This window comes from Mirounga leonina, unplaced genomic scaffold (genome assembly GCF_011800145.1).
Source record: "Mirounga leonina isolate KUSES-001 unplaced genomic scaffold, KU_Mleo_1.0 Mir_150, whole genome shotgun sequence".
NCBI classification, from domain to species: Eukaryota; Metazoa; Chordata; class Mammalia; order Carnivora; family Phocidae; genus Mirounga; species Mirounga leonina.
This window is the reverse complement of record NW_023270374.1, coordinates 24,962,651-24,978,354: the sequence shown is the minus strand read 5'-3', so window position 1 is coordinate 24,978,354 and position 15,704 is coordinate 24,962,651. Positions and strand designations below refer to the sequence as shown.

The 15,704-nt window shown below is 51.2% G+C and overlaps 1 protein-coding gene across 2 annotated transcripts; it reads left to right on the top strand.

Moving 5' to 3' along the window:
* The first annotated feature begins 1,638 nt into the window (after nucleotides 1-1,638).
* On the top strand, nucleotides 1,639-15,411 carry SDCBP2 (syndecan binding protein 2). 2 transcript variants are annotated; one of them, XM_035006104.1, is made up of 10 exons: nucleotides 1,639-1,689; nucleotides 1,890-1,998; nucleotides 5,034-5,106; nucleotides 5,760-5,814; nucleotides 6,410-6,510; nucleotides 11,295-11,453; nucleotides 12,020-12,195; nucleotides 12,275-12,446; nucleotides 14,507-14,598; nucleotides 14,822-15,411. In XM_035006104.1, the coding sequence occupies exons 3-10, from the start codon at nucleotides 5,053-5,055 to the stop codon at nucleotides 14,874-14,876; spliced, it is 864 nt and encodes a 287-aa protein (XP_034861995.1). In that variant the 5' UTR covers nucleotides 1,639-1,689; nucleotides 1,890-1,998; nucleotides 5,034-5,052; the 3' UTR covers nucleotides 14,877-15,411. The 2 variants fall into 2 exon arrangements, with proteins under 2 accessions (XP_034861995.1, XP_034861996.1); XM_035006105.1 differs by lacking the exons at nucleotides 5,760-5,814; nucleotides 6,410-6,510 and having other exon boundaries at nucleotides 1,641-1,998.
* Nucleotides 15,412-15,704: the final 293 nt, after the last annotated feature.

The window sequence follows — 15,704 nt, the reverse complement described above, 5'->3', positions numbered from 1 at the left end:
ACACTGGGCTCAGCACTGGGGAGGGAAACAGGCAAATAAAAACACAGAGGAAATTCAATCCCAGGGAATGCAGAAGACCTTGCTCACAAGAAGTGCGTAATAAACATTAGTGGAATGAAGGATGAATAGGTGAATATGAGGTTCTGGGGTCTAGAGAAGGGAGGTCTGCCTAATTTTGTGAGTGTGTGTGGGTGTGGGGATTTGGGGGAAAGCTAAGAATTGGGGGAACAGGAGTTCACCAGATGAACGAGGGGGAGGGAGAAGGCGTGAATGTCATTCAAGACAGAGGGACAGGCACCTGAAAAGGCAGGGAGGCATGAACTAGGAGTGTGAGTTCTAGTGTCAGCAGGCAGTCTGGAATGAATGAAATGTAGGGTGAGTGTGGAAAAGTGAGAAGGTGTGACTGCAGATGGTGCCAGGAGTCAGGTCATGGAGATCTGAACGCCAAGCTGAAGTTTAGAGATTTATCCTGAGGGCAAGGGCTGGGTAGGGCTTCAAGAGCAGGAGCTGAGGTTAACTCCCAGATTTCTGGCTCAGACCAGGGGGTGGACTTGGTAGGGTAGCTGTAGAGGGACAGCAATGCTAGGAAAAAAGGAGTTCAGTTTGAATAACCTGGGAGGTAGTAAAGATCTGGAAGGCAGCTGGACTCTTGGGTCTGGGCCTCCCTATCCCTGTAGTAGCACATTCCACACCCACTCTCTTCCTTCCTTCCTTCCTACAGAAGGCTTTCCTGGTCGCCGTAGCCTTTTGTCCTGCACTCCGTAAGCCAAACTGCCTGAATCCCTCATAAGGAGCAGTGGGTCCAATTCTGCTTTGGGAAGTGATCTGCCTGGCCAGGCACAAAACCCCTACTCTGGGTAGCGGGGCTCAATCACTCAGCTACTCTCGGGTGGGATCCCAGGGTGAATCTGCGTAGAGTGGGGGCGGGGCACTTGCAGCTAAGCACCTGGTCAGAAGTCGGGGCCAGGCAAAAAAAACAAAAACAAAAACAAAAACAAAAACAAAACCCAGTGGGAGGGTCAGTGATGTCACAATGGGTAGGAACTGAAAGCGCTTCGGAAGCCTTACCGGGCGAGGGGGCTTCTATTCTAGGCACAGGCAGCGGGGAGCGCAGGCGTGTCTATACCCTCCTCCCCTCCCACAGCTGCCTTAGAAACAGAATCTTATCAGCCCGCAGGGAGCGGATCACCCGCACCCTCCCTCCCCTGGAAGCCGTAAATGGTCCTGTAGGGTCAGGGGCGTGGGGGGATACTCGCCCCTTTAAAGCTCGATTTGTTCCGCGCGGCCTCCAGTCCAGTAAAGAGGGGACAAGGGGCCCGATCGAGCCTCCCCATCCCTTACTCTGCTGCTTTACCTGACTTCTTTTTGTGGGTGGCGGCGCCAGCCATGGGCACCTGGAGAAAGCGAGAGGCCGGGTGGATTCTAGCAATCCAGCCAGCTACCAACCCGCCCGACGAGGAGGCCGCCATGTTTCACCCTGCTGCCGCGCGGCAACCTGGGAGCCATCCGTAGCAGCGCGCAGGCCTGGGTGGGTGGGACGCATGCGTTTTAGACGCCGCAGCGCGCCCTAGCGGCCTGGAGGGGACTCTGCGCAGGTGCTGTAGCCCAGAGCAACCGGGAGACGTCACTTCCGGCCGGGTTCCGAGCGAAGGGTGTGTCGGAGTGGGAGTAGCTGGCGATTTTTGAGCGGTGCGACAGAAAGGGAAACTGAGTCCTGGGGGTGAAGAACAGGCTCTACGGCCCGTGGGGCTTTCCCCGGCCCCCGCATTCGTGGATTTTGTGCCTGGTTGCGCAAAGCGAGAAAACTGAGGCTGTGGGAGGAGGCGGGTTCGTCGCGAACGGTGGTTCCGGGTGGTGAACCAGCATGATGCGCTGTCGTTATTATACAGGCGGAACACGGGCCATGAAAGTAATTTATAGTAGAAGAATATGCCCTTCACTTTGCAAAAGCTGAAACAGGATTACACCCAGATCGTGTTTGTACCTAACTCAAACTGAGTAAGTTTGGATTTAAGAGAAGACGGTATTCAACTGAATTTTGCCACAGTTTGTATTTGACGTCTCGAATCAAAGGCTAAGTATTTGTGTACAGGTGTGGAATTAGTACGACAGCCACAGTGCAGGCACAGATGGGCGCGTTCTGCTGACTCACCTGTGGTGAGAAGGATTGACACTGATTTTCCAGAATGGTGAACAAAACAAAGTATAACCTCCCTTGATTAACCTGGTATATGCATGTTTGGATAACATATTGCATATTAAAACCAGGAAGTACTGTATTTGTATATGGAACAGGTTACAAGCAGGCTTTATGCCCACGTGAAGTTTTGGGAGGACAGTTTGTTGTGATGAACATTCTGCGTGCTCCAAGAAGTACAGATCTCTGTTCGCTGCTTCCTAAGTGTTAGTAATGTCCCCCTCAGTCTTGTGACACCCAAAAATGCCCGCGGAAATTTCCAGTCTGTTCTTGGAAAACTACTGTTTTATTCAAATAACAATTTTTGCCACCGTGCATGTTTGCTGTTGTAGTGGGGAGGTGTAGTGTGTGGTCAATGGGACACAGCCCCTGCCTGCCCTTGTGAGGTGGGATCCAGTATGAGAAAATACCCAGATGTCAATCCTATAATATGGTAAATAGCTTGACAGTAGAGAGCACAAGTCAGGGTTAGGAACACAAGAAGACCCAACCAACTAGCAGGGGGTCCTATGGCCTGAAAAAGGCAACCCAAGAAATAGCTTTTGAGCTAAACCTTCCAAAGAGCACCACGCAGGGAAAGGTGGTGTGCCAAGCAGATGGCCCAGGATGACTAAAATAGGTCCAGGGTCCCTGGTGCACAGTAGATACTCAAATGCTATGAGTGGATAGACAGGTGATTGAATGAGGCACGGCCTATTTGCTGGCTGGGAGCCATTCCCCACTAGATCATAAATGTTAAAAGGCAGGGGAATACCTGCTTCCTCATTCTGCCCAGAGCCCGAAACTGAGTTGGGACTCACCGAAGGTGGAGGTGGTGAAGGTCCCAGATACAGAGGAAGTGTGTGGTCCTGGCCTGGGAGTGATTTCTAGGAAGTGGATTTCTGGTTCTGCTCTCCCAGAGGGAAGCCACTAAAAATATAACTGCTGTGTTGCTTCAGTGGTAGAAAAAGCAGGGCAGGGGTGGCTTCTCGTTTTCACATAAGCTCTTCATGCGTGGTCCTGGTAACAGGGCTTGCTCTTGGCGAATGGTACCTGCTGAGGACTGTCCCAAGAGAAAAATCTCCCAGAGTGTGTGCACAGTGGGGGAGGCCACAGGCAAAGGGGTTTATTCCCCAAGCTGGTCTACAGGAGGTCAGAGCCAGTCTTCCTCTCCCCCATGGGACAATCTCTGTCCTCTTGAGATGATCATTCCTGCCGCAAAGACCAGACTAGGGCAAGGATCTGGAGCTGCCTGCCTCCAGGGCCAAGCAGGGGATGTAAATTGCTGGCCGGGTACTTTGGGAACCAAGAAAGCACAGGCGGCTTCATCTAAGAGGCTGGCTGCAACTCAGCCTGGACTGGGTATCGCTGTGCATGGCTCCTGCTCTTGCATTACCAAATATTTTGACTTTTTAAAATAAAAATTAGAAGAGAAGAATTTTTTTATTCCCAGACTTTAAAATGTTGACACTAATTCAAATTTGAAAAAACGAGAAACAAGACTGAGAGGTGAATGAAATACATTTGGGACCTCTGGTCCTTGTTTCCTTCTTAGGAAGGTGGGAGGCTATCAGAGCAGGTATACACAATAAAGGGGTGCCTGGAGTGGTCACAGAGAACTGAATGGGCTGTGCCAGGGGTGATGGGACTCCAGTCCTGCCCAGGTCCAGATCCTCTGGGCATCTCCCCTGAGTGACCCACAGGTGCCAAGGTCATCTTCATCCATCATTGCTCCTTCTCCTTCCTCTGCACCTGCTGCCTTCACCCCCCGCCCCCTACACACCATTCCTTCTAACTTGCCATCAAATCCCTTCTCTCTCACATCCCACCCATAACCCCCGTGCTGTGGCAGATCGCCATCATCTTCCGGCCCCTCCCCTGGTGCCACAAAATCCTCCAGTGGTTCTTGCCTCCTCTTTTGTTCTCCAGATGGCAGGCAGTAGCCTTTCTGCCTGAGCCTGGGATGTCTTACCCCTGCTTAGAGCCCCCTGGTGGCTCCCCACTGCTCTCAGTATCTAGCCCACATTCCCTAAAGTGGCCCACACAGACTTCTGATTCCTCCAGAGATTGGAACTGGTGGCTCACAGGCCAGATGCAAACAGGTTTAATTTGACCTTGGGAGAATTACATTCAAACTAGTGGCCTAATGCAATGTATTAGGTGGTCCTAATTCATACATTCAAACTAGTGGCCTAAATGCAAAACCTAAGACACTGCATTTAATAAGATCAGAACTTTACAAGGAGAAGAGTGGAAGCCTAGGCTAAGATCAAGGCTGGAAATGGGTGGTATACAGTAGGAGCTCAAACACCCAGAGGTGAACAGGGGTGTGAGGGGTAGGGGAGAGATTCTAAATGCCCTGCTGCCTTTCTGTTGTAATTAAGACCCCACCTACTTAACACTGGACTGAATTCTGTGTAGTTGGGGGATGATGCTGTATGCACCCCTAACAAAGGCCAGGTATGTAGCAGGTACTCACTATGAACCTGCTGGATTGAATTTGGGTCTTGAGTCACCAAACCTTATAAGTCTGTCTGACCTTTGAAACATGGCAGGGAAGGACTTGATCCCTAGTCCTGCTCTTCCTGGCCAGCATGTCCTGGATGGTCCCTGGGGTCTGGGGTCTAAAGCCCAGAGTCAGTTGAACAGATGGGGTAGAATTTTGCAAGGGTGGAGATCATGGGCTTGGGAATAAAACAAACTTGGGTTCAAACTCCATTCCCCCATCTCCAAAATGGGGATGATACCTTCCTGATTTCTTTCTCATCCTGAGAGTCCTGAGTGGCACACATGAACAAGAGGTAGACATCCATGCTTCCTCTCACCCCTCACCCCTTCTCACCCTCTGTGCCTGTAGGGTGTTCCAAGGAGCAGCCATGTCCACCCTGTACCCATCTCTGGAGGACCTGAAGTTGGACCAAGCCATTCAGGTAAGCCACTAGGCATGTGTTAGCCTAGGCCACCTCGAGGGGCCTTTGTGATTGCCCCAGGGTAAGTAAGGGAGGCTTGTCTTGGAAGGTGCTGGGTGTTGGGTCCCTGGGCATGCAGGTCACCACTGCAGGACCTGCTAGTGGACAGGTGTCCAGAGGTTAAGGCAGTGGAGTTACAGCAGGAATGGAAAAGCCCAAACAGACAGGCCTCTCCTGTGCGTCCTAGGACTTCCTCTCTCCCAGTTCAGGTAGACTCCACTGTAGACAGGCTTCCAGAGTAAACCCCATGGGCATGGCCTTTGGCCTGCTCATCCCCAGACACCCCTTTTTCCTTCCATTCATCTGTGGTTCCAGTGGGTTTTGAGAATTTGGGACTTCTTGACTGAGAATTTCATTGGGAGGTGGGCCTCAATGTTCTGGCTGCCTCAGGTAGTAAGCGGGTCATGACGTTTGGTGGGTTGCAGGCCACGGGGAGAACCTTCCCCAGAAACATGGACGTGTGCAGAGGCCACCTTTACACACCTCCAAGGTTCATGGATACCCCTACCTTAGGCCCGCCAGCGTAACTAATGCCCTGATCCCCAGGGAGCCCCAGGCTCCAAGGGTTCTGGGGGTCCTGGCCACAGCTGACCAGTGCTCCTCACCTCTCCCAGGCCCAGGCCAGAGCTGCACCCAGAATGCCTGCCCTGCCAGTCTCCCAGTCTTCAGGTGAGTGAGCCAGTCGACAGGGTGGGGCGCTCCTGACTGACAGTGACCTCTTGTGGCCACTTCCAGCACAGCCTCTTGCCTGCCCCTGTGCTGTGGGCTTCCTGAACATTTTATCCCCACCAGGACCCTTTGATGGGGACCCTGAGGAAACTGTGGCTTAGTGAGAGCATTAACTCCCCTGATTTGGGGCTCCCTTCTGTGGCTGAGTGAGGAGTCCAAGCTGTTTGTGGTGGCCCCTTGAGTTGTTGGTAGCAGTCTTGATTCAGGTCCTGTGGCAGCTAACTTGACCTCAGGCTCACTCTGTCCCTCCTTCCCTGCAGTGTCCTGGGAGCTGCCCTGGGGTCAGATGCCTGCCTCCTGTAGCCCCTGCAGCCCCTGTGTCCCAGGCTGCTCCTGGGGAGACCCCTGCCCCTCAGCCCTTCTGAGGAGAGAACCCACATCACCAGCGAGTGTTCCCTTGCATTCTCGGGGATAAACAACATCCCCAGGCCATGTTTCTTAATACAAATGAGTGACCACAGGAGCCAGGCAGGTGTGGCCAAGTTCACGCCCCTGAGTAACACCTTTCCTCTTCCTTCTGTTCCCTTCCCGTCAGTTTTGTACCCAAGCCTGGCAGAATTGGAAAATTATATGGGTCTTTCCCTCTCCAGCCAAGAAGTCCAGCAGAGCCTGCTTCAGATTCCAGAAGGTGCTAGTGTAGGTATTTGTCTCTTGCCTACTGTGGGCACAGAAAGTGCCAACTCTCCCTCCCTCTTGGTCTTGTCCTTCGAGCAGACTGGAATCTCCTCTTCCCCGGCATGCCTGGCCTCTGTTTCTTCATGGCACTTCTCATTCTGAGCCAATGTTAAAAGTGCTGTGGGGTTTCCTGCAGACTTGGACACTGGAGGACCATTGCCTGACCTTTGACCTCCGGCTTCAGGCTGCTGGATGAGAAGGGAGGGCATTAAACCCAGCCTGAGCCTGGAGACTTCTTCTTTTTTTTTTTTTTTTGACTATTTTATTTTATTTTTTTATTATGTTATGTTAATCACCATACATTACATCATTAGTTTTTGATGTAGTGTTCCATGATTCATTGTTTGCGTATTGCTCCATGTACTACGTGCCCTCCTTGATACCCATCACCAGGCTAACCCATCCCCCCACCCCCCTCCCCTCTAGAACCCTCAGTTTGTTTCTCAGAGTCCATAGTCTCTCATGGTTCGTCTCCCCATCCGGTTTTCCCCCCTTCATTCTTCCCCTCCTCCTATCTTCTTCTTTTTTTTTTTTTTAACATATAATGTATTATTTGTTTCAGAGGTACAGATCTGTGATTCAACAGTCTTACACAATTCACAGCGCTCACCATAGCACATACCCTCCCCGATGTCTATCACCCAGCCACCCCATCCCTCCCAACCCCCACCACCCCAGCAACCCTCAGTTTGTTTCCTGAGATTAGGAATTCCTCATATCAGTGAGGTCTGATTGACTTATTTTGCTCAGCATAATACCCTCCAGTTCCATCCACATCGTTGCAAATGGCAAGATTTCATTCCTTTTGATGGCTGCATAATATTCCATTGTGTATATGTGTGTGTATATATATATACACACACCACATCTTCTTTATCCATTCATCTGTCAATGGACATCTTGAGCCTGGAGGCTTCTAATGAAGGAGCTGCCTGTGCCTCGAGAGCTTTGCATGGAGGGCAGAGCCGAGACAGGGAGCAGCTTGTCACCCAGCTCTGGTCCCCAGATGAAGCGGCAATGCTTGCTTGATTCCTGTTTTCCATGGTTTTGGGGAGCAGGGGAAATCATGACACAGAAATGTTCTGTCCTCAAAATATGTTCATTTAGAGACCAGTCCCCACTCAAACCCCCTGCCAGTGGGCTCCAGCATCCCTGTGGGCCATTGGTCAGTGGGCTTGTCTGCAATCCTGTCCCCACATGGGTGAAAATTGGTGGCAGGGCCCAGCTGCAGGTCTTGCTGAGGCTGCAGGGTCTTATGAAGTGAGGGGGGGTGAGGATGAGAACTGCTTTAGCCACTGGCAAATGAGGGTCTCACAGGAGAAAGTTGACCAGGATGGGGACACATGGGGCCCTGGGGTGCTGCTCCACGTTGCCCCCCCCCAGTCATGCTGTGAAATACAAACAAGAAGCCAAGGAAGTCATGGGGTATGTACCTCACTTGTAAGCCCTTGACTGAATTCCTCTTTGTTCCAATAGTGAGGACATGAGTGCATTTCACCTTAACATTGATAAAAATATGACAGATGAATTCATTTTTATAATTAAAAAATTTTATGTTTAGCTTTTTATTTTTAAATGATCACAGATTGCTGGGAGGTCCCAAAGATAGTACAGAGAAGGGTACAGAAGACTGTACCCTCCACCCAGTTTTCCCAGTGGTTCTGTGGGGGGTGGCTGCATAACTGTAGGGTAAGGAAAGCAAGCATTTTGCCTTGGTCCAGTGGGTGTCTGTAGTTCTGTGTCACTTTGTCACCTGTATAGATAGACCCACATAGGTACCAGTGTAACCAAGGCACAGATGAGTTCGTCACCACAGAGGTCTCCCTCAGGCTGGCCCTTCGCGATCATGCCCACCCTCTCCCCCTGACCTTCCCGAACCCCCTGGCCTCCACTAGTCTGTTTTCTGCCTCGATAATTTTGTTTCAGCATGTTATCTATGTGGAATCATATAGTGTTTTCAGATTGGCTTTTTCAACTCAGCATAATGCCCTTGAAATTTTTCGAGGTTGTTCACTCTATTAATAGCTCGTTCCATTTTATTTATTTATTTGTTTGTTTTTATTTCATTTTGTTTTAATTCCACTATAGTTAACCTACAGTGTTATATCAGTTCAGTACAATACAGTGATTCAGCAATTCTATACATCACCTGGGGCTCATCGCAACAAGTGTATGCTTAATCCCCATCCCGTTACCCCCACCTCCCACCCCCTCCCCAAGTTCATCCCGTTGTGTGGTATTCCATGGTATGGATGTACCGAGATTTGTTCAACCCACTGAGGGTCGTTTTCATTGTTTCCAGTTTGGGGCTATTACAAACTAAGTTATTATGGATATTTGTGTACAGTTTTTTGTACGGACATAAGTTTTCATTTCTCTGGGATAAATGTCCAGGAGTGCAGTTTGCTAGGTTGTATGATAAATGCATGTTTAAATTTTTAAAAGATACTGCCAAACTATTTTAAGAGTGGCTCTACCATTTTATTTTCCTGCCGGCAAAACGTGCTGCTCCAGTTTCTTCCCATCCTCGCCAGCTTCTCACTAATGTTAGCTGTCATGATAAGTGTGTAGTGATGTCTCTTCACAGTCTCAGTTTGCATTTCCCCACTGGCTAGTGATGTTCAGCGTCTTGTCATGTGCTATTTACCAGCTGTAAATTCTTTTCAGTAAAATGCTCTTCATACGTTTTGTTCATTTTCTCAATGGATAGTTTGTTTTTTTTAAGTCAAGTTTTGAGAGTTCTTTATTCTAGAGTCCTTTGTCAAGTCTTTGTAAAAATTTTCTCCCAAGTGTAGCTTCTTTTTTCAACTTATTAAAAGGATCTCTGGCAGAGCAAAAGTTTTTAATTTTGATGAGGTTCCAATTCGTGGATCTTTTTTTCTTTTTCTTTTTTCTTTTTTTTTTTGTGAATCAGGCTTTGCTGGCCTGTCTGAAGCCATTTACACCAAGCCTGAAATCTGAAGATTTTCTCCTCTTATTTTTATCTAAAACCTATGTTTTACATTTTTAAAAAAGATTGTATTTATTTATTTATTTGAGAGAGAGAGAGAGAGAGAGAGAGTGCACGTGTGCGAGCAGGCAGTTGGAGGAGCCTAGGGAGAGGGAGATAATTTCCAGCCGTGAGCACAGAGCCCATTGTGGGGCTTGATCCCAGGACCCTAAGATCATGACACGAGCCGAAACCAAGAGTCAGATGCTTAACTGACTGAGCCACCCAGGCGCCCCATGTTTTACATTTAAATTTATGATGAAATTTGAGTTAATTTTTGTATAAGGTGTGAAGCTTAGGTCAAGGTTCATATTTTTGTCTATGGATGTTCAACTGCTCCTATCCCCTTTGTTGAAAAGACTATTTCTTGTCCATCGAACTGCTCTGGCACCTCTTTTAAAAAGCAGTTGGCCCTACTTGTGTGAGGCTATTTTTCAAGTCTTTGTCCTATTTCATTGATCCATGTGTCTGTCTCTCCACTGTTACCAAACTATAGCTAAATAATAAGTCTTGACATTTGGTGGAGTGATTCTTCCTGCTTTATTCTTTTTGTCAAAATAGGTTTAGCTATTCTACTTCCTTTGTCTTTTCATATAGAGTTTAGCTTAACCTTGCCTATATCTACAAAACATCTTGTAAAGATTTTGATAGAAATTGCATTAAATCTTTATATCAATTTGGGGGCAATTGACAGCTTTACTATGTTCTTCTAATCCATGAATAGAAAATACCTTTCCATTTTTTGTAAAAAAAGATTTTATTTATTTATTTGACAGAAAGAGACACAGCAAGAGAGGGAACACAAGCAGGGGGAGAGGGAGAAGCAGGCTTCCTGCCGAGGAGGGAGCCTGATGCGGGGCTTGATCCCAGGACCCTGGGATTACGACCTGAGCCAAAGGCAGACGCTTAACAACTGAACCACCCAGGCTCCCCCCTTTCCATTTATTTGGATCTCCTTTGATATCTTTTTATAAGTCATTTTTTGTTTTTGTTTTCAATATATAATTCCTACATATGTTTTGTTAGCTCTACTCCTATTTCTTATTTTTGAGTGATTATAGTTGGTAATGTACTTTTAATTTCAGTTTCCATGTGCATGCTGTTCGTGTATAAAAAGTACAGTTGATTTTTGTGTGTTGATCTTGTATCCTGTGACTTTGCTGAACTCACTTATTAGTTTTAGGAGTTTATTTGTAGATTCCTGGGAATTTCCTAGTAGATCATCATATCATCGGCAAATATTTCTTTTCCAATCTGTATGCCTTTTATTTTCTTTTCTTGCCTTATTGCTCTGGCCAGTTATTCCAGTACCATATTTAATAGTAGTGGTGAGAGTGACATCCTAACTTGTTCTGGGCTTTAGGGGGAAAGCATTCATTTTTATACTTTTTGCTTATATTCTTTTCAAGACAAAAATTAAATCAAGTCCTTTTCCCCCCAATTGCTCCCTATTTGCTGCAAAATTTTATTTTTAGTTGGATTTCAAAGGGGTCTTCTCCTGATACCAGCGTGCCTTGCAAAATCCCTTTTCTGTATACCCATACTCTCTTGTCTCTCCTCATATTCCTAGCTGTTTTTCAGAGGCGTAGGCTTTGATGCCCCCCAGTGGCTTCATGGAGCCATGTCCCCTAGCAGCCCCTGCAGAGAAGAGTATGGTCTGCGGATGGGATAGGGCCCAGGGACCACTGCGTCCTTCTTTCCTCATCCTTACGAGGCCCCAGGGGCCAACTGACCCCACCCTGGTGTCTGTCTGCAGACGGTGGGCTCTGGCTCCTCGCTGGGCCAGCTGGTGGCACCACTGTCTAGGAACAGCCTTGGCACACGGCGTGCGGAGATCAAGCCCGGGGTGCGTGAGATCCACCTGTGCAAGGATGAGCATGGCAAGACTGGGCTGCGGCTAAAGGCCATTGACCAGGTAGGGCTGGGGGCTGGGCAGGAGAGTAGGGGGCATTTCCCACACACATCTCCCACCAGCCTGGGAGGGGGCAGTGTGGACCCTGTCCACAGTAAGGAAGGTGCAGAGCAGGCAGGTGAGCCGAGGCCTACCCAATCTCAAGCCCAGGCTCTTCCTCTCAATCTCCCTCCCCCAGGGCCTCAGGGCTGGTGCTGGGTTCCAGCAATAGGGACCATCCACCTACCCTTCCTGGCCTCCAACTACTCAGAGCCTCCCTTCCCCCCTGCCCTCCATCAGAGGGATCTGGCTTCCAGGCAGCTGTCTGTAGACAGTGGAAGCCAGGGGCACCAATGCCATTGTAAGAAGCCAGGCAGTCCGGGGGCTGGGGGTGCAGCCTCCAGCCAGGGTTGAAAGCCTGACTCAGCTGCTCCCTGGCTATGTGGCCTGGAGTGTTTCCTCCCCAGGGAAATGGGGTAACCGCTGTCCTGCCCACACAGAGCTGTAGCTCCTAGATGATCAGGAGCACAGCCACAGGAGGGACCTGGGCTCAGAGTGGGCTGCGGAGCTGACGGTGGGTCCTCCTCTAGGGGCTCTTCGTGCAGCTGGTGAAGGCCAACAGCCCTGCGTCTCTCGTGGGGCTGCACTTCGGGGATCAGATCCTGCAGATCGACGGGCGTGACTGTGCCGGGTGGAGCACGGACAGAGCCCACCGGGTGCTGAAGAGGGCATCGGCCGAGAAGATCGTCATGGTCGCTCGGGACAGGTGGGTAGCCGGGCCCCCAGAGCCTCCCTGTCTGACCCCAGCCACGTCCCAGGCCCAGCTCACTGTCTCTCCCCGCCAGGCCCTTCCAGCGGACCATCACCATGCACAAGGACAGCATGGGCCACATCGGCTTTGTCATCAAGAAGGGGAAGGTCATCTCTGTGGTCCAAGGGAGTGCTGCGGCCCACAACGGGCTCCTCACCAACCACACTGTGTGCGAGGTGAACGGACAGAACGTCATCGGGCTGAAGGTAGGCCAGCGGTTGTGCCCTGGCCCGGGGGCTGCAGTGGCTGAGAGCTTGCTGGGTGGACGGAAGATTCATGTCTGCAGGCGAGCTGCTGTCCCCATCCGAGCCTCAGGTCCCTCATCCTCCAGTTGCTGTGGGGGCTCACTAAGATGAGGCAGGTAGAGCTCTGAGCACAGTGCCAAGCCTGTGGTAAGTGCTCAGTAAATATGAGCTACTGTCACCAACGTGTGGAGGCCAGAGGAGAGGTGAGGAGGGGGTGAGGGCAGGCGGCAGGACAGGGCGCCGGGGGAGGGGCAGCTGACTGCGTGGACGCCTCCATCCTCGGCGCGGTGCTTCTGTCTGCATATGGGCTCACAGTCCGTAGTGGAATATTTGAGAACATTGCTGCTCAGAAACATACTTCTGACCTCTGTTCATCTTTTGAGGGGGTGTGTGTGTGGTGAGTTTTATTTATTATTTATTTATTTATTTATTTTTTATTTTTTAAAGATTTTATTTATTTATTTGAGAGAGAGAATGAGATAGAGACAGAGAGCATGAGAGGGGGGAGGGTCAGAGGGAGAAGCAGACTCCCCGCCGAGCAGGGAGCCCGATGCGGGACTCGATCCCGGGACTCCAGGATCATGACCTGAGCCGAAGGCAGTCGCTTAACCAACTGAGCCACCCAGGCGCCCGAGTTTTATTTTTTAAAGCAAGAAAGAACAAGGGGTCCAGGGTCTAGTGGACCCTGACCGAGGGGTGGGCGCCTTCAGGGACCAGGGATGATGAGTCATGTGGCCTTTGGTCCCTGAACAGGTGAAAGTGGTTTGATCCTGACTCGCTGCCGCCAGGACCGAGAGCAGGGCTCCCCTGACCGACAAGGCCTGGGCAGTGGCATCTCGTTCCGCAGCTGGCACAGGCTTCGAAGCCACTTCTCCACCCCTATTGAGGGCCATCACCAAGCCATTCCTGCCCCATAGCTGCTTCCCATGCTCGGCAGTCTCCCCACCTTCGTTGGAGGCTGGCTCTGGGGGCTCATGAGCATTGTGATCAGGAAGTTTTTCCGGGCGGGTGTCTAAGATCCCTACCCCTGGATTTCTCCCCCCACCCAGGGCTCAGGCATGACCATCCAAAGGGAGCCCTTTATCCCTAAACAGTTGACTCCGCCAGTACGGATTCTGAGTCGCTGTCTCTCTCTGGATCTAGCAAATCCACTCCTTTCAAAGCATTCCAGTTCTTTGATCTTAACTCTTCCAGAGAGCAGTCGTGCTACAATGTGCTGCAGAGTCTCTCTTCCTCCCCGAAGGCTCGGGGCATCGTGATGAACTTGTCCGTTATCCTGGTAAACCGTGGTGCTTCGAGCCTCTGAGGACAGGGGCTCTCCCTTTCCTGAATGGCCCCACATAGCTGTGCTTTGTGAGATGCGTTGTCTCCTGAAAGCGGATCCATTTCCACCCTGTGGCTGTCACTAGGCCCATCCAGCTTGTCTTTGCCGCTTGTCCCACAATAACTGAGTGCATAAGCAGGTTAGATATATGCGGACAGTCCCTAGTCTCTGAGTAAGGGCCGGAAGCTCTTGTGTGGCCATGCCTCAGAGTTTGGTCTATTTGGCCCAGTTTGCGTAAAGCCTTGTCCTTTCTTGTTCTCCCCCTGGTCTGAATGGCGTTCGCAGACCTTCCTCTCTTTACTGGGCAGCAAGGTGTAAGATGAAGAGGGCCCATGAGGGCTCTGCTGGGCTGGCGGCCAACAGGAGCCCAGTGGGTGCGTGGCTGCACCTGATGGCCCCCACTGCATGGTAATTTTCCCTGTGCTTTGGGGCCAGAGCCTGAGGGTGACTGACTCCCACAGACAGGCCTTCAGGGGGAGGGCGGGGAGGGGCGTGCCCGCTTTTCCTGCAGAGATTCTCAGGTCAGGGGACTTATGCTCTTGCTCAAGCACGGCTGCTCCTGGGTTTCTGCCTGAGACCCCCCACCTGATGGCAGCAGGGTCCTCTAGTGGGGGGCCGTGCTGACTGCCCCCCCCCGCAGAGGTGCCTCGGAGTCGCCCCTGGCCCCAGGGTGACCGCTCACTCACCTCCTCTCCAGGACAAAGAAGTCACAGAGATTCTGGCCATGGCCAGGAACCTTGTCACCTTGACCATCATCCCCACCGTGATCTACGAGCACATGGTCAAAAAGTAAGGCTGCCCCCCTCCTGCCTTCCCCCTCACCTCCCCGCCTCCCACCACACCGGCCTCCTCCCTCCTCTGCCCTCCCTTCCCAGGGGCAGGTGGCTGGTGGCTCCCAGTGGGAGCCCTGAAAGCCTTAGAAGTGGAAATGAAGGCCCCCTGGGGATTTGCTGGCTAGTGGGGAGGAGAACCTGCTGCCAGTTTTGGCGACTGTCCTTGTTGCTGTATCTAGGTTGTCCCCGACCTTGCTCCACCACGCCATGGACCACTCGATCCCAGATGTCTGAAGCCAGGGAAGGGCCGTTCAGCCGGCCCACCCTCCCACCGTCCTGCAGGAAAGGGCAGAGTCGTCCGAGACAGGTGTGGGGGGAGGCCGGCTGCCTGGGGCGGGGCTGTCCTGCGGGGGCGCACGCAGACCTCCTCAGAGCCTCCGACTCGGAGCCTCCGACTCGGAGCTGCACTGGGGCCCACAGGCAGTGACTCTCTGTGCGGTTGAAATGGGTTGAAATGCGGGGCACGTAGTCAAGCCGGCCAAACATTTCTTAAAGTTGCAGCTGGGTCCCTTGCAAGACTTTTGCTGCCTCTACCAGAAAAACAGTTTGACGTTTTGAGAGAACACGATCTCGTTCTTTGTGAGAATTTCTTTTCCCCTTGCTTGCTGTGTGTCACAAACTGTACGTAGTTAAATCCTTCACTTCTTTTGAATAAAGATTTGCTTTTAAATACAAGCCCTTCTTCAAAAGTAATTGAAAATTCCAGAAACTTTGGTCCCATGACATGCCAGGCCTGGTTTTCTTCTAAGCAGTGGTGACACATGGTCTCTGAGAGCAGAGATTTGGCTCAGCCACCATCACGTGCTGCCTGCAGGGGTGACTGGAGGCGCAGGGACTGGAGAGGGGGAGCCGTGAGGGACTCTGGAGGAGGGACACTGGCTTTGCAGCACCCCTGCTTAACCTGCTTCTGCATCTGCAGAGCAGATAGGGGGTCCACGTCAGGGGTGCTGGAGGGGATGAGGTGCGCTTACAGGCCCCAGCAGGGCTAACCCGCAGGGGGGATCTTCTAGATCCTAGATCCTTTGTGTGACCCAGGAGGGGGGTGACCCTCAGCTGCTGGGA

What these genes read in the sequence shown, in the direction of transcription:
- SDCBP2 (XM_035006104.1), top strand. Translation starts at nt 5,053, where the DNA reads ATGTCCACCCTGTACCCATCTCTGGAGGACCTGAAGTTGGACCAAGCC. An exon ending in AGTTGGACCAAGCCATTCAG is followed by an intron (nt 5,107 to 5,759) that starts GTAAGCCACTAG and finishes CACCTCTCCCAG; the next exon opens with GCCCAGGCCAGAGCTGCACC. An exon ending in TACGAGCACATGGTCAAAAA is followed by an intron (nt 14,599 to 14,821) that starts GTAAGGCTGCCC and finishes TGCTGTATCTAG; the next exon opens with GTTGTCCCCGACCTTGCTCC.